Source organism: Myotis nattereri (genome assembly GCF_964212035.1).
Source record: "Myotis nattereri genome assembly, chromosome: 1".
Lineage (NCBI taxonomy): Eukaryota > Metazoa > Chordata > Mammalia > Chiroptera > Vespertilionidae > Myotis > Myotis nattereri.
In genome coordinates, this window is record NC_138075.1 from 222143338 (window position 1) to 222161717 (window position 18380).

The following is an 18380-nucleotide window of genomic DNA, read 5'->3' on the forward strand; positions in this document are numbered from 1 at the left end:
TTCCTTTTCCTGCCAGGGCAGTCCGCCCTTGAGAAGCGCGCCCCTCAGACATCTGCCACCCTTCACTCTTGCAAGCTCGTTAATGGCATTTTCCCAGAGACCCAGAAATAGCAAATTCCATTAAAAGGCTTATCATTAAATACAATGCAGGTCTTTATGCGGGAAGGATGGCCTCTGAATAAAAAGTCCATTAGAGCCGTGGGCTGGAAAAATGGGTCAGCTTTCGTCTAAAGGAGAAATTAATACAGCGGGAAGAGCCAGCGACACTGCCACCATTCATCTCGCAAAGCTTTCCTCCTCGGGCTGCCAGAGTGCGTCCGTCCAGACTTGCTATTCCTGTCCCAGGCCCTGGAGCAGGGCCCGTTTGTCCTGAGGAAGCCTATCAAATTGTCCGGGGACAGCCTCAGTAAACATGAGGGCGGAGATTAGGGTTGTGTTTGCTCTGTATCAAATGGCCAAAACCCACGGACACCCATTGCTGGAGTGGAGCCGGGCCTGGGGTCAGCTTACCCTGCGTCTCCCAGACTGTGCGGGGGAGCAGCTGCTTAAACATAACTGGGGGCCTGTTAAGAAGGAAAAAGGAAGCCCTGGCCAGCATGGCTCAGTGGTTGAGCATCGACCTATGAACCAGGAGGTCACGGTTCGATTTCTGGTCAGGGCACATGCCCGGATTGTGGGCTCAATCTCCAGTGTGGGGTGTGCAGAAAGCAGCCAATCAATGATTCTCTCTCATCATTGATGTTTCTCCCTCCCTCTCTCTCTCTCTCTCTCTCTCTCTTCCTTTCTCTCTGAAATCAATCAAAATATTTAATTAAAAAAAAAAAAGGAAGGAAGAGAGTTGTTGGGGTAGTTGTGGGAGACAGAATAACAAACAGAATGTCCACAACCTCATCTGCTTCCTTGGGTATGAATCTGTTCCCAATGCCATCTGCTGCTGACTATGATGGAAGAATCCAAAAGTACGTTTTTTTTAAATGCGAAAAAAATTTATTTGTGCACACACCAACAAAGGAAGGCAATCTTCTGTCCAATGGAGATGACTGAGATTCTTAAGTGGCTGATTTGGGACCTACTACAAGGGGAAGACTTGCTTTGCTGCCTTCCGGTGTGGGGTCTATTCACCTAGCACTTCCGCAGGCTTTTCCAATGGGGCTTCCTCCTCCCAGGCCTGCTGTTCTCATTCCTTATGACATACGTGCTGGCGTTGCAGGTAGTTTATTTCATGCTTCTGTTCATCCAGGTACTTGGTTGGCAGAAGCTATGGTCTTCAGGTCCAGCAGGAGCTTGCTTAGCTGGTTCTCCAACTCCAGGGCAGACTCTAGAGCAGCGGTTCTCAACCTGTGGGTCTCGACCCCTTTAGGGGTCAAACGACCCTTTCACAGGGGTCGCCTAAGACCATCGGAAAACACATATATAGTGACATATTGTTTTTGTGATTAATCACGATGCTTTCATTATGTTCAATTTGTAACAATGAAATTGGGGGTCACCACAACATGAGGAGCTGTATTAAAGGGTCGCGGCATTAGGAAAGTTGAGAACCCCTGCTCCAGAGCTTGAATGCCGGTTCCCAGTTATCTATCTCAGGCCTCTCAGTCACCGGAAGGCAGATTTCACTCTCACATCCGTAGGGTATCTTAGGGATTGCTTTCCATGGTCCCTCTTCGCCTTAGCTTGCTTTTCAAAGAACGTGGCAAAAAGAGGTCCTACTGAGTCTTCCATGTGCTAGCAGGCCAGGCCGTAGATGAATGCATCCCTGACGTGCAGCTCGTAAGATGCCACGTGATCATTGGCAACCCTACGCTCTTCAGAGGGCAGGTACTGGCTGCCATCTCAGCTTCAGAGACACCAGGCATGCACAGTCCAAAAATACATTCTGATGGGGACAGAAGGAGCAGAGATGGCTCTCAGCTCTGCAGTGGCCTGGGGAAAAGATCCACAAAGGAAAGAAGAGGGAGAAGGTGGGGAGTGGCTGGTGGAAGGTGGACCCATTCTCAACACAGCAGCCCAGTGATCTTTAGAAAATGGGATCAGATCACGTTGCCCTGCCCAGAGTTCTCTAGGGCTTCCCATTTCCCGTGGTAAAAACCGAAGTTCTTCGATGACCTATGGCAGTGGTCGGCAAACCGCGGCTCGCGAGCCACATGCAGCTCTTTGGCCCCTTGAGTGTGGCTCTTCCACAAAATACCACGTGCGGGCGCGCACGTACAGTGCGATGGAAACTTGGTGGCCCATGCGCAGAAGTCGGTTTTCGGCCTGGCCGAGTCTATTTTGAAGAAGTGGCGTTAGAAGAAGTGGGGGTACGTTCACTGAGGTCGACCCCTCAGATTGAGGACGTTTTTTAGCAAAGGCCAGTTTAGGAGTACCCTAATGAAGTTAATAACAATGTACCTACCTATATAGTTTAAGTTTAAAAAATTTGGCTCTCAGAAGAAATTTCAATCGTTGTACTGTTGATATTTGGCTCTGTTGACTAATGAGTTTGCCGACCGCTGACCTATGGGACCTCCATGACCTGGCCCCACCTCTCTCACCACTGCTGCTCTCCCATGGCTCACTTTGCCCCGCCACCCTGGCCTCCTTGCTAATCCAGGAACCGCCCCTCCCCCCTGAACCCCCCCCCCCCCACCCTCCCCCCACACACACACACACCTCTAGGACTCTTGCTCCTCTGGCTGGAGTGCTCTTCCCTTGGACGCCTCATCATTCACTCTTTCATCCTCATCAGACCTTCATTCACACGTTAATGAAGCCTTCCTTCGGGCCCCATGTACAATACTGACTCCACCCCCTCAGCATTCCTTCTTTGCTTTATTCTTTTATTTAGCACTTACCACTACCTAACAAATTGTTTACTTATTTCACATGCTGATTGTCTGACTCACCAGAATGCTAAGCTTTGTGGGCACAAGGATTTCGGTCTGTGCTCGGACCCTCACCTCCGTGAACCGTGCCAGGCATATCGCAGGTTCTTGCAAATATTCTCTAAATGATTGAATGAAAGGGGAATGCGTGCATACGGAGAGATGATTTCACTGCCTAAGAGCAATTTCTCCTTAAAAGAAATTGGTGATGGGTATATATTTTTAAAGAAAAACCGTCAGTTGGCTGTTTGTCCTCACTAGCTGCAAAACTGCAGGGCAGGGGACAGCGTGGTTTCACAGCCGGCTGTGCATGCGGAGTCACAGTGGGGCCCGCTGTGTTGGAAAAGAAACACATGATATAAAACGTAGGTCCCCACAAGACTGGGTGTTACAAAGCGCCGGGGACCTGGAGGTTGGCTCCTGGTGACAGTTATTTTTGTAACAATTAAATAAGGATCATCCTGAAACCACTCCCTCACCTCCCCCAGGCAGCTTCCTGCCGCCACTCCTCCTGTCTATCTGGTGTGACCTGACTGAGGCCTGCCAGGCAGCAGGGCTCCTGGGAAGGCAAGGCCTGTGTTAACTCAAGAAGTGAAGAGTGTGAACAGCAGCCCAGCTGGGTCCTGAGAGCCACAGTGGAAAATGCCTAGCTACCCCCTAAATGTCCCCTGAACTAGAAATACCTACATATGCTGTATATACGCAGGCATAATACCCATTTCCTGATGTCTTTGTGGTGTGGGCCATTAACACATATACCCAATTTGTTTACGACTGATCAGACATTTCTCATGAGCGCCTCTGTTTGTGCCCAACACCGTGCAAGGTACAGGAGCTACAAAAGTGAGCAAGACAAAACATGGACTTTTTATTATTTCACGTCAGGCTCAGCTATGTACAACAGAAAAACCCAAACAAATGAAAGTGCGTTCCTCTCTCAGGGAAAAGAGGTGCCCAGTTCCGGGTGTGGTGGAGGATTCCTGCTTTTCTATCTCTGCTCTGCTGTGCCAGCTGCAAGGCTGCCTCCTCAAGGTCACCTCATGGTCCAAGAGAACTGCTGGAGCTCCGGCCATGGCGCCCACTCTCCACTCTGCTGGGACAAAGGGGCGGAGGGAAGGGTCCACCACCCCTCCCACTCAAGGAGGCCTCCTGGAGGCCCACAGAATACTCTTTTTTAAAAATATATATATATTTTTTTAAATTGATTTTTACAGAGAGGAAGGGAGAGGAATAGAGAGTTAGAAACATTGATGAGAGAGAAACATTGATCAGCTGCCTCCTGCACATTCCCTACTGGGGATGTGCCCGCAACCCAGGTACATGCCTTTGTCCAGAATCGAACTGGGACCTTTCAGTCTGCGGGCCGACGCTCTATCCACTGAGCCAAACCGGTTAGGGCCCAACAGAATACTCTTGCTAAGATTTTCTTAAGTAGAACCCAGCCATGTGGCCACAACCAGCTGCCAGAGACTCTAGAAAATGGAGTCTATTAGCAGGATATCAACTAAAAATTGAGATTCTAGGAAGAGGCAGCTTGCAGAGCAGAACGCCGTTCACTGGTTACCAGTGCCAGGGAGGACTCCCACTCTGTGGACGAAAGCAAAGACCCTCACTGCCGGCGACCAGGCACAGAAGTCCAAACACTTCTGCCCACGAAGTCCTCTTGTTGGAGTTGCCAAGGAAAACACAGCTTAGTCAAGCACTGCATCGAACAGCCAATGCTTTAGTGAGAAAGATCAGCTCCAACAGTGTGTGTGGGTCTCCAGTCCAGGGAATGCTCCAGCAGCCAGCATGGCCATTGTGCAGCCGGGACAATCCCTAACCCTCCCTCCCTCCTGGAGTCGGGAATACTGACAGCTGGGAGCACGCCTGAGGGCCATGGACACCCAGCTTCAGCAGAACTAAGGATCACCCATTGATCCTAAACCTAAACGGGGAAAGATCTGTTTACACAGGTGAGAAACCCTGCCCAGGCTCTGTGGGCCCTTGGTCTTTAGGTAAGGAGCTGTTCCCGGCCCAAGGCCCTTTCTTATGTGTCGAACAGGGATGGAAAGACTGCATGTCTGAGACTGCCTTTCCAGTGTGAACCATCTCTGCCACAGAACAGGATCTGGCGCCACAAGAGGAATGGACATGAGGGAGCAGAGAAGAGAGTCTACATTTACCCCCAACCTCTTTGAGAAAAGAAAGTAATACCAGTAAGAGAATGTTCATCTCTGTCCCTGTCCTCTGGTTAGGAGGGAGAGCTCATGGTGCCCAGCTGTGTGCTGAGGGACTAAGTAAATGAATAATCCCCTGGGGAGGAGCTTTTGGAAAGCAGGTGACATTGGATCAGGAACTGGAAGAAAATTTCACCAGGGAGAGAATGGCATGGGGGGCAGACAGAGGGAGAAGTGTGAGCAGAAGTGGGAGGGTCTGAACGTGTGCGGTTTGTTTAGGCATCAGCGTGTAACCCAATGTCGCCATCACGTGGGGCCTGACAGGATGGTGGCAGGATCTGATGCTGGCTTGTGTGGAGCCTTGAATGTGGGGCTAAGGAGGACCCTCTTATCCAGTGGGCAGTGGGGAGCCCCCCAGGCAATGCTATGAGCCATTACCATTCCTGGCATAAAGTAAACACTACAAATGTTAATTCTGGTGAGGAGGAGGAGGAGGAAGATGGTGGTGGTGGTGATAATGAGGATGTGGTGATGGGGATGATACCGAATTTTTGGACTGGAACCCGGATTCTTTGTCTGCCAGAATGGAAGAATGAATCCACGGACAGAAAGTGGATATCTTTAACTCTTTCTCCGACTCATCTCTCTGCATTGGTCTGTATAGCAGAGTCATTCATTCTTTCCTATTAATTGGCTTTTAGCATGTTATAGAAAAGAAGATGACAGGTCACTCTGAGTTCACATCCTTTCAATCTTCAGACCCAATCAGCTAGAGAGATTCTCTCCAAACTGAATAAAGTCCCAGGGAGGACTCTGCTTGGCCTGGCTTGGATCATATACCCATCAGGTGTCAATCACTTTGGTTGGGGTTCTGTCACCAGCCCAGCCAAGAATACCTACTCACAGAGAGTCCGTCACTGATGGTGTATGGATTAGTGTTTTCTGGGAAAATAAATAAAGTAGCCACCACGCTATATCCAGCCACTACGTCATTTTACACCTTTTCATGGTGGTTTTTATGTGTTTGCCACTAAATTGTAAGCTCCCAGGGCAAGGACCAGGGCTTTTGTATCTCCACATTCCTCTGCCCCTAGCATGGTACTTGATGAAGGGAAGAATCTCCTTGAGTTGAAACTAGCTGGTTTCTGAATATGAGCCAGTTCAAAGGACAAAAGATTCTGTAGCTAACGCCCAAGGAGATAGCAGTGGGGTTTCCTGGGAGTCTTAGGGGCTCCAATTGCAGGGTGTTCTGAGGCCCTTTATCCTTCTCATGAGGGGCTTTGAGGTTCAGTGGAGGGAATGCTAAAAATGAGGAGATAAAGGCCCAACTGTGGCTCTTTCACAGAAGCTGTGTGACCATGTAGAAATCAGTAGGCTCCTGGGGCCAAAGTTGCCTTATTTATGAAATGAGGAAGATATGGTATTGGTGATATCGTGCATACGATCTTAAAATTCTGTGAATATATTCACCTTTCTTTTTAACATTTCTTGACTCCTTTTGAAACTCAGCTCAATGTCTGAGCAATGTCACAGTCATGTATCATTTTTTAAAGGTCATTGCGTTTTACTGGCGTAAGTTAGAAATGTGATGGTAACCTTTTCAGCTTAATCTGAAGACTCAATTTAGAATAAAAGAACCTTGGGCTAGAAATCAGGGGACACGCTCTAGATTCAGTTCTGCCCTGAGGAGATGAAGGATGTTGCCTAAACCAGTGATGGCGAACCTATGACACGCATGTCAGAGATGACACGTGAACTCATTTTTTGCGTTGATTTTTCTTTGTTAAATGGCATTTAAATATATAAAATAAATATCAAAAATATGTCTTTGTTTTACTATGGTTGCAAATATCAAAAAATTTCTATATGTGACACGGCACCAGAGTTAAGTTAGGGTTTTTCAAAATGCTGACATGCCGAGCTCAAAAGGTTCGCCATCACTGGCCTAAACTCTCTGAGCCTCGGCTTCGTCATTTACACGTAACACAGCTGGTGTAGATTGGGTGAAAGGCAAGATCTAGCTCTAACTTTCTAAGGCACTGGAATGGGGGAAAGAGGCTGTCTCCTTTTTCTTTTTAGTAATAGAAACAACTATGTTTTCACTGGTCATATGGCAGCCCAGTCAGAGACTGCATCTTCCAGCCTCCCTTGCAGCTATGGAATTAAGTGCAGGTCAATGGGAGGTGAGAAGGGTGATGTATGCACCAGTCCATCCCCAGCCTAAGCACAAGCTGATTACCTTGGACCCCCTCTATCTCCCTTTCTTATTGGTGGGAAAGTCAACAAACATGACAGTGGTCTTGGGCCCAGATAACAGAAGCTGCAAGTCGCGGACTGATGAACATTGAAGGTGGCAGAGCTGAGTGATCAGCGACCAGAGCCTCCCACCCACATCTGACCAGCACCAGGTGTGGGACTATTATGAGAAAGAGAGGAATAAATTCCACCTTACTTAACCCTCTGTATTTGGGGGAGTCTTTTGTATCAGCTTAGCCTATATCCTACCAATTACATTAGGATTTACTTTTAGTACTTAATTGGCACTCCTGTTTTCCTTCGATGGTTTACACAGTGGTTAAGAACACAGGCTCCGAGGAGAAACCAAGATGGCAGCATAGGTTAACGCCGGAGATTGCTGCCTCGAATAACCACTTCAAAAAACAACTAAAAGACGGAACGGACATCATCCAGAACCACAGGAAGGCTGGCTGAGTGGAAATTCTACAACTAGGAGGAAAGAGAATATCATACCCAGACTCAGAGGAGGCGCAGTGCTAAAGTGAAATACTCAGGTGCAGAGTGCACTCGGAGCGGGCTGGAGGCAGAGGGCGCGGTTGTTGTTTTCAATCGGGAGGGAGTTTCAGACTCTGAGCTCCAGATCCGGGCGAGTCTCTAGGGACCCAGACTCAAACGGGAGAAGCGGGACTGTCTGGCTTCGGTTGGAACTCGAAGGCAGCTTTCTCTCCGAGGTTTGCAGCAGTTGCTGGGACTCTGTGAGGTGGAGCCCCTAGGGACGGAACTGAGAGCAGCCATAACTGCTCACTCCTGCCCGCCCTGTAGATCCCCAGGGACCCGCCCCGCCCAAGCCCTGCGCAGAGCCATTTTCCGGATAGCCTCAGGCAAACGCTAGATTAGCACCGCCCTAGAGATCCAGCACAGAAGCTCTCCCACTGCAGACACAGCGGACTCTCATAGCCAGTTAGCCTGGAGGTCAAATCACCCTGGTATTGCCGGCAACAATCAAGGCTTAACTACAACAAGACTGCGCACAAAGACCACTAGGGGGTGCACCAAGAAAGCATAAAAAATGCAGAGACAAAGAAACAGGACAAAACTGTCAATGGAGGATATTGAGTTCAGAACCACACTTTTAAGGTCTCTTAAGAACTGTCTAGAAGCCGTTGATAAATGTAGTAAGATCCTCAAGAAATCTAATGAGACCCTCGATGTTATGATAAAGAACCAACTAGAAATTAAGCATACATGGACTGAAATAACAAATACTATACAGACTCCCAACAGCAGACCAGAGGATCGCAAGAATCAAGGCAAAGATTTGAAATGCAAAGAAGCAAAAAACACCCAACCAGAAAAGCAAAATGAAAAAAGAATCCGAAAATACGAAGATAGTGTAAGGAGCCTCTGGGACAGCTTCAAGCGTACCAACATCAGAATTATAGGGGTGCCAGAAGATGAGAGAGAGCAAGATATTGAAAACCTATTTGAAGAAATAATGACAGAAAACTTCCCCCACCTGGTGAAAGAAATAGACTTACAGGTCCAGGAAGCGCGGAGAACCCCAAACAAAAGGAATCCAAAGAGGACCACACCAAGACACATCATAATTAAAATGCCAAGAGCAAAAGACAAAGAGAGAATCTTAAAAGCAGCAAGAGAAAGAAACTCAGTTACCTACAAGGGAATACCCATACGACTGTCAGCTGATTTCTCAACAGAAACTTTGCAGGCCAGAAGGGAATGGCAAGAAATATTCAAAGTGATGAATAGCAAGAACCTACAACCAAGATTACTTTATCCAGCAAAGCTATCATTCAGAACTGAAGGTCAGATAAAGAGCTTCACAGATAAGGAAAAGCTAAAGAAGTTCATCACCACCAAACCAGTATTATATGAAATGCTGAAAGGTATCCTTTAAGAAGAGGAAGAAGAAGAAAAAGGTAAAGATACAAATTATGAACAACAAACATGCATCTATCAACAAGTGAATCTAAGGGGTGTGGGAGATGCGGGAAGAGACTGGACAAAAATCGTGCACCTATGGATGAGGACAGTGGGTGGGGAGTGAGGGCGGAGGGTGGGGCGGGAATTGGGAGGAGGGGAGTTATGGGGGGCGGGGGGAAGAGGAACAAATGTAATAATCTGAACAATAAAGATTTAATTAAAAATTTTAAAAAAAACAAAAAAACAAAGAACACAGGCTCCAGCCGAAGCCGGTCTGGCTCAGTGGATAGAGCGTCAGCCTGCGGACTGAAGGGTCCCAGGTTCGATTCCGGTCAAGGGCATGTACCAGGGTTGCGGGCACATCCCCAGTGGGAGATGTGCAGGAGGCAGCTGATCGATGTTTCTCTCTCATCGATGTTTCTAGCTCTCTCTCTCCCTTCCTCTCTGTAAAAAAATCAATAAAATATATTAAAAAAAAAAAAAAAAAAAGAACACAGGCTCCAGAGTGATAATGGAAACGAGTCCTGGTTTGGTTGCTAACCAGCCCCATAACCTCAGTCACATTACCCAACCACTCCATGCCTTGTTTTGCCAATCTGTAAAGCTGGACAACGATGAGACTTACCTGCTATGGGATTATTGTGAGAATCAGATGAGAGAGGGTGTATTAAGCTGTGAGCCTAGTGCCTGGCATCTTGTAAACTCCAAGGAAGAGTTAGTTGCCATTGTCAGTATTATCAGGATCATCCTCAGTGTCAGCACCACCATCATCGTCTATTTATGTCCTTTTATTTATTTACTAGAGGCCCAGTGCACAAAAATTTGTGCACTCGGGGTGGGGAGGGGGGGTCCCTCAGCCCGGCCTGTGCCCTCTCGCAGTCTGGGATATTTTTCCATTGATTTTAGGGAGAGTGGGAGAGAGAGGGAAAGACAGAAACATCGATGTGAGAGAAACACATTGATTGGTTGCCGCCTGCACGAGCCCTGACCAGGGCCCCGGCTGGGGAGGAGCCTGCAATCAAGGTACATGCCCTTGACCAGGATCGAACCCAGGACCCGTTGGTCTGCAGGCCTATGCTCTGTCCACTGAGCCAAACCATCTGTGGCTATTTATACCCTTTTAAAAGTGGCTGCTGAGTACCCCACATTTTGGAAACTGTAAGAATAGTCATCCTTATACAGCGCTCTGAACTCATCCTGAATTCAGCGCTCTGGGATTCTCTGTGCATCTGACACACAATGAGTTCAGTACCCTGCATGGGTGTGCGTCCTAAAGACACCTGCTGCTTTTGCATTTGTGCTGTTTGTAACCTCATCTGCAGGTTGACTGAGCGTGGCATGCGCTGTGCCCGTGGTTTTGCAAGTTCAGCACTCTCCCTGGGGCCAGAGCGCCTGAACTGAGGTCAGGAGCAACGCGGGGAAATGAAACGCTGAGCTGAGAAGGGTTTATTTTTATAGCTGTCACCCTTACATTGGCTCTTTGGTTATTAAAAGAATGCCAATGACAGGCATCTAAGGAGGAAGCCTTCAAAGTTACCATTCATGCGAATACGTTTCCCTTTTTAACAAATACAATAATAAATATAGAAAAGTCTCATGGTGACAGAGAAGTATCGATCAGACCATCAAACCTCAGAGGGAAGGTAGGGGAGAGTGGGTGTGCGGGGGGAGAGATCAACCAAAGGACGTGTATGCATGCATATAAGCCTAACCAATGGACACAGACACCAGGGGGGTGAGGGCATGAGTGGGGGGGGGGGGCAATGGGGGGTTAAGGACCCATATGTAATACCTTAATCAATAAAGAAAAAATGAAAAAAAGAGTCTCATGGTTAAATTGTTCATATCATTTTGAGGTTTTAAAAATACTTTATAATTTCCCTTTCCTTTGATCATCTTAATTTACCAAGTAATATATATTTTGTAGGAAATTAGAAAATACAAAACAGCAAAATAAAAATTTTAACAATTAAAATCCCCTCTAATTCGACCACCTAAAAATAACTACACTAGTATGCTGAGATCTGCTCTCTGAGGCTTAAATCAGTATTTCTCCCAGCTCTCCCGTGGCATCCTTTGCTCCCCCGCACACCTCGGCCCAGGTCTGACCAGAGCTCTTCCTTGCTCTGCCCAGTGCACTCCCCCCCACCCCCACCCCCTCCCCCACCCCCGTCCACCCGCAGGACCTGCCTGCACTGACTGCCCATAGAAGGAGCTGAAAGCCCTGAGCTCCGTCCTCATTTGTTCTCCTGGGCCTAGCACATCCCAAAATAAATGATGAGGGATATCAACTGGCATAATAATAATAATCTATAATAATAAAAGCATAATATGCTCATTAGAACAGACAGCCGAACGACCTTCCGGACAAAGCCGGGGCTGCGAGGGCCGCGCCCCGTGCACAAATTTCAAGCATAATAATAATAATAAAGGAACTTAGTGGCCAACTGTTGGGGCAAAACCAATTATTGTTTAATTGTCTGTCTGGTGGGACTGGGACACGGAGGCCAGCCTGGTAAACTTGAGGAGTGGCTATTTCTGCTTTTGAGTTCACGCAATTTTTTTAAATTGATTTCAGAGAGAGAGAAATAGAAACATCAATGATGAGCGAGAATTCTTGCATGCCCCCCCTCCCTCCCTGCAACTGAGGATCGAGCTGGTAACCCCAGCATGTGTCCGGACCTGGAATCGAACCGTGACCTCTGGGTTCATAGGTTGATGTTCAACCACAAGGCCCTTAGAGCCGAGGCGAACACTCACAGGGACACAGGCCGGCCTGCCTTCCTGGATTTTGTGGCTCCCACCTGGATTACTTCCCTGTTAAAATATTTTCTGTGAGAGGCGTTCAGATTCCTCTGCACTGGTTTTATCCACAGAAGAGGCATCACTAACACACATGCGTATCTATTGATCAGATTGGTGAACCGAGGGGGCTGTCACTAGTCTTTGTCTTCCCAAAGCTGCAAACAAGTCGTTCGAGATCAGAACGACAAGCCGGTCCCTTTCCAGGTCCCGCATCTGCTGCTGCTGCTGCTGCTGCAACTCACTGGAAGGCAGGCTGGCCTCTGTCTGTGTGAGTGTCCGCCTGGGCCGGTAAGAGGAGGGGCTCTAATTAAGAGCCTTGGGGAGAGACAGCCCTCACCTTTCAGCTACTTCTCCATCGAAATTGGTTTGGGAGACAGCGGGGCTTCAATTACTCAGAAGCTAATGCCTCGCAGCTCGATGCCTGGTGCAGCCAGGCGCCTAGCAACAGCTCTCTGACGGGTGATGTGAGATTTTAATTAGCGTCTTGGACTCCATCGAGAAATCCATTCCAAGCCCATTTGCTTGCAGGAGCCCAGCCTCGTGTGGGCCGGGTTCCGAGTCATTTCCATACAGGAAGGGACAGCAAACACATGACCTTCGCACTTCCCGGGCGTTTCCACTCCCCAGCCCAGGGCTCTGGCTGTTCCTGAGTGCACTGGGCAGCCATCAGGGGGGTTTGAGCAGTGATGGGACACAGGTGACTGACTTTAGCGGACTCTAGGTGGCAAGATAGAAACAGGATGAAGAGGCCATTGTGGTCCAGGTGAGAGGTGCTCATGGCCCAGATTAAGGGGAGTGTGGAAAGGTGAGAAGTGGAGAGAGTTGGGACTGGCTGACGGAGTGGATGTCGGGTGTGAGAGAGTGACTTCAATAAATTTTTAGACAATTTTTTATTGCGCTAAAATATAAATTACATAAAATGTACCTTTTTTAAAAAATATATTTTATTGATTTTTTGCAGAGAGGAAGGGAGAGAGATAGAGAGTTAGAAACATCGATGAGAGAGAAACATCGGTCAGCTGCCTCCTGCACATCTCCCACTGGGGATGTGCCCGCAACCCAGGTACATGCCCTTGACCGGAATCAAACCTGGGACCCTTCAGTCCGCAGGCTGACGCTCTATCCACTGAGCCAAACTGACTTCGGCAAAATGTACCATTTTCAAGCATATAGTTCTGTGGTGTTAGTTACAGTCATATTGTTATGCAATCGTTACCACCATTTCTAGAACTTTTTCATCTTTAAAGGGAAACTGTACCCATTAACCATGAACTCCCCATTCCCTCCTTCCTGCACACCCTGGCAACCACCGTCCTTTCTGTTTCTGTGAATTGTATTGCTGTAGGGACATATACGTGGAATCATATGATATCTGTCCATTTGTAACTGGTTTATTTCACTTGTATAATGTCTTCAAGCTTCATCCGTGTAGTGGCATGTGTCAGAATTTCTTTCTCTTAAAGGCGGAATAATATTCCATTGTGTGTATATATCACATTTTGTTTATCCATTCATCTGTTGATGGACACTTGAGTTGTCCCCACCTATTGGCTAGTGTGAATCATGCTGAGAACTTGTGTGTACAGATCTAGTCCCTTCTTTCAGTTGTTTTGGAACTGAAATTCCAGAAGTGGAAGTGCTGGATTATTGGTAATCCTGTGGTTAATTCTATGAGGAATCATCATATCACTTCCGCAGCTGCACCATTGCACATTCCCACCAGCACTGCACAGGGCTCTAATCTCTCCACATCCTCATCAAGGCTAATTTTATTATATTTTTACAATAAATATCCAAATGGACGTGAAGGGGTCTCTCACTGTGGTTCTAAGGATGAGTGATGCTGAGCATCTTTCCACGTGCTCATTGGTCCGCTCTAAAATGTGAGCTAAGCAACTGGAAGAAGTGAGTTGCCATGAAGTGAGATGGAGAATATTGTAGGAAGAGCAGGTTTGGAAGGAAAAATCCATGGTTAAATTTGAGATGCACGTTAGGTACTCAAGTAGAGATTTTTAATAAACAATAGGATTTTTTATAAACACATGAGTTTGATGTTCATGTGGCAGGCTTACCTACTGTGTATGAGTACCTTCTGTGTGTGAGTACCTTCTGTGTATGAGTACCTTCTGTGTATGAGTACCTACTGTGTATGAGTACCTTCTGTGTATGAGTACCTTCTGTGTATGAGTACCTACTGTGTATGAGTACCTTCTGTGTATGAGTACCTTCTGTGTATGAGTACCTACTGTGTATGAGTACCTTCTGTGTGTGAGTACCTTCTGTGTGTGAGTACCTTCTGTGTGTGAGTACCTACTGTGTATGAGTACCTTCTGTGTGTGAGTACCTTCTGTGTGTGAGTACCTTCTGTGTGTGAGTACCTTCTGTGTGTGAGTACCTTCTGTGTATGAGTACCTACTGTGTATGAGTACCTTCTGTGTATGAGTACCTACTGTGTATGAGTACCTTCTGTGTATGAGTACCTACTGTGTATGAGTACCTTCTGTGTATGAGTACCTACTGTAGTGTATGTGTCCTATTGTGTATAAGTACTCACGGTGTATGAGTACTGACTGTGTATGAGTACCTACTATGTATGAGTTCCTACCGTGTAATGAGAACCTACTGAGTATGAGTACCTACTGTGTGTGAGTACCTACTGTGTGTGAGTACCTACTGTAGTGTATGTGTCCTATTGTGTATAAGTACCCACGGTGTATGAGTACCTACTGTGTGTGAGTACCTACTGGGAAACGAGTACCTACTATGTATGAGTTTCTACAATGTATGAGTTCCAACTATGTATGAGTACCTCCTATGTATGAGTTTCTACTGTGTATGAGTACCTACTATGGTGTATGAGGTGCATTCCCCCTTGATCTGGGGTAGAATCCTTTCTATGTATAGCTGAATTCTATGTTCTGTGTTTTGCACCCCAAGTGTTCTTTCTGAACAAATTAAAGTTTTGAACGCCCCGCTGATCCCCACAGCACTGCGGAAGTCCCTAGGGAACACTGCCATGGACACCCTTTCTGTATTATCACCCCCTTCTTACGTCCACCCTGTCCCACTTCCCTGCTCCCTTACAGGTTTCTCCTGGACACAATTTCTTTTATATTGATTTCGGAGAGGACGGGAGAGGGAGAAAGAGATAGAAACATCAGTGATGAGAGAGAATCATTGATTGTGACTGGCTGCCTCCTGCACCCCCCTACTGGGGATCAAGCCTGCAACCCTGGCATGTGCCCTTGACCGGAATCGAACCTGGGACCCTTCAGTCCGCAGGCTGACGCTCTATCCACTGAGCTAGGGCTGGGCACGATTTCTAATAAATCACTTCCACACACACCCTCTTCCCAGGTACTACTCTAGGGGTCCCGCCTGCGTCTAGGATTCCTCTGGTCCCCGCGCGCGCGCACTGACTGGCTCTGCGGCTCTTCCCGCAGGTGATCTACGCCCTGAACACCCGCCAGGACGAGGCCGAGGCCGGCCTGGAGGCGCTGCGGGAAGCCCACCAGGCGGAGCTCCGCCAGGCGGTGGCGGACGCCGAGGCCCGGCTGCGGCAGGAGCAGGGCCGCGCGGAGGAGGAGGCGCTGCGGCAGCGCGTGCAGGCGCTGGAGGGCGCCCTGGAGCTGCAGCGGCGGCTGACGCAGGAGGCGCTGGCGCAGTCGGCCTCGTGCCGCCTGGAGACCAAGGAGCGGGAGCTGCGCGCCGAGGCCGAGCACGCCGAGCGGGTGCTCTCGCTGTCCAAGGAGATGCTGGAGCTCAAGGCCGACTACGAGCAGCGGCTGCGGCGCCTGGTGAGCCAGGAGGCGCCCCCGTGGGGCCGGCTCCCGCCGGAGGGCCCTGACCCCAAGGCAGAGCCCAGCTCCGGGCCCGAGATGCGGGAGGTGCTGCTGGAAGTGGAGCGGCTGCGAGGGGAGAACCAGCAGCTGAGCAAGGACTACGCCCGCAAGGCCGAGGAGCTGCGGGCCACCTACGAGCGGGAGAACGAGGCCGTCCGGCAGGCCATGCAGCAGTCGGTGAGCGAGGCCCTGTGGCAGTGGCAGGAGAAGGAGACCGACCTGCGCAGGAACTTCCAGGTGCAGGAGTCGGCCCTGCAGGCCCAGGTCCGGAAGCTGGAAGGGGACCTGGAGCACCGAGGCCGCAAGATCAGCGACCTGAAGAAGTACGCCCAGAAGCTGAAGGAAAGGATCCAGGTAGAGCAAGATCCCCTCCCACCTGCCCAAGGGGAGCATAAACGTAGCCCCTAATTCTGCACACCTACTATGTGTCAGGCACTGTGAGGAGCACTCGACTTCTACCGAAGTGAGCTTTATTATCTCCATTGAGTCCAACCACATGTATCTAGCAAGTATTTATTGAACACCTACTATGTGCCAGGCCAGGGCTATGGGCAGGAGACACGAGGTGAGCTAATGTTGGCCCCTGACTTCAGAGAGCTTAGACTTCCAGTTTACAGATGGTAAGACAAGACTGAAATTGAGAGTCTTAAGGGCTGGCCTAGCTGGGCACATGGCCAATACAGTGGGGCCTTGACTTACGAGTGTCCCGACTAACAAGTTTTTTGAGATACCAGCTGTCTTTCGGCCGATTTTTGCATTGAGTTGATAGAGTAATTTGAGTTAACGAGCTCAGTCTCAGAACGAATTAAACTTGTAAGCCAAGGCCCCACTGTACGTTTTTGAACTCAGGTCAGCCTAATTCTAAAGACCCTGCTCATTCCATAACAACTTGCCTACCCTAAAATCCTTGGGGCTTTGTATTTGTAGAGAGCCAGACCACTAAATCAGTTATGTGAACCCCACAGACTTACAGACCCCTACCCCTAAAAGTAGCAGAGGCTGCTATTCCTAATATTCCCTGAGCATTTTTTCTGTCCCAGACACTTCCTCTCTTTTGATCCTCACTACAGAAAGGTTAAGTAACTTGCCCAAGGTCACACAGCCAATCAGAGGATGAGTAGGGATTTGTTGAGCCCTGGGCCACTGAATTCCAGAGACTAAGGGCTTCCCTACCACTCAGACCTGATGTTGGTTCTGTGTGCAGAGGGTGTCTCTACCCAGAACTGTAGAATGAGACCATCTGTCTGTTTAGGACCTGGATGTGCAGCTCAAGGAGGCTCGACAGGAGAACTCGGAGTTGAAAAGCACTGCCAAGAAACTTGGGGAGAAGCTGGCCATGGCCAAAGACAGACTAATACTGCAGGAGTGCCACGGGGCACAGAAAACCGGTGAGACCCTGGAACGATTTCCTTGCAGGGGGAAGGTTAGCCGCCAGGTTGGGAGCGGAGTGGAGGGGCAGGGCAGTTTGATCGGCCCCACCTGGTGGGCCAGTCCGGTCCATGGAGGACACAGGTGAGCCAGCACCTCGGGCTGCTGCAGGCCAGACCTCTGAAAGGTGTGAATCGAAAGGACCCCTTGCTCCCAAATATTGCCCCACCAGCCCACCACCGTGCCCGCACCTCTCAGCACTGGCTTTGCCCCCACACTTAGACAACACTATACTTTTTAATATTTTAATTTATTGAGGTGATATTGGTTAATAACATTATATAAATTTCAGTTGTACAACTTCATAAATGCATATGTATACTCTGTTGTGTGCTCAACACCTGAGGTCTAGTTTCCTTCTGTCACCATATATTTGACCCCCTTTTCCCTCTTCAACCCCCTTTCTCCTCTTCATCCTCCCTCGAACCCCCTTCTCCTCTGGTAACCACCATACACATTACCCGTTTAACATTCTCTCACACTGTGACTTATTGAGTCTTCCCCATAATTCTGTGAGCTGGGTGGTGTCAGCATCACATGGTATAGCTGAGGAACTGAGTCTGAGAAAGGGAAAATGGCTAGGTCAGGGCCACCCAGACTGGTTGGTGATAGCGCTGGTGCTTGTGTCTAAGAATATCTGATTCCTACGTGCCTCCCACTGGGCTCCGTCCCCAGAAAGTTCTCTAATACCTACAGTGTGAGCAGCTTGGCTGGGAGAGAAAGCAAAGGCACACAGCAGGGGCTCTGCCTGCAGGGGGCATGGAGGACGGTGACATTCCAGCCCACGGCTTTGGTTTCCGGGGCGTGGCCCAGGCAGGAGGAGAAGGCAGTGTTAGGGAAGGGAGGAATCCCGGAGGCCTGGAAAGGTGCAGAGGAGGAGAGGTCCGAGCGGGAACCAGAGGGTGTGGAGGGTTTAGAGCGGTGGTCTCTAAAGTGGGGAATGAGTACCTAGGGGAATAGGGGAAGAAAATGAGCAGTTTTAGTTATATTTATTTTTTGTCTTATCCTTTAAATTCCTTTTAACTTAAAACCTTTGAATGTACATATGCCCAGGGACATGTTCAGTTTTTTTAACTTTTGGAAAACAATCACAAAAATTA

At 48.6% G+C, this 18380-nt stretch overlaps 1 protein-coding gene across 1 annotated transcript in view; it reads left to right on the forward strand.

Moving 5' to 3' along the window:
• The window catches only part of FAM184B (family with sequence similarity 184 member B), a 72817-nt gene that overhangs the window by 12792 nt on the left and 41645 nt on the right, over positions 1-18380 (forward strand). The window contains exons 2-3 of the mRNA XM_081098608.1: positions 15454-16206; positions 17105-17240. Coding sequence (XP_080954734.1) covers positions 15454-16206; positions 17105-17240 — 889 coding nt within the window. The remainder of the gene's footprint in view (positions 1-15453; positions 16207-17104; positions 17241-18380) is intronic.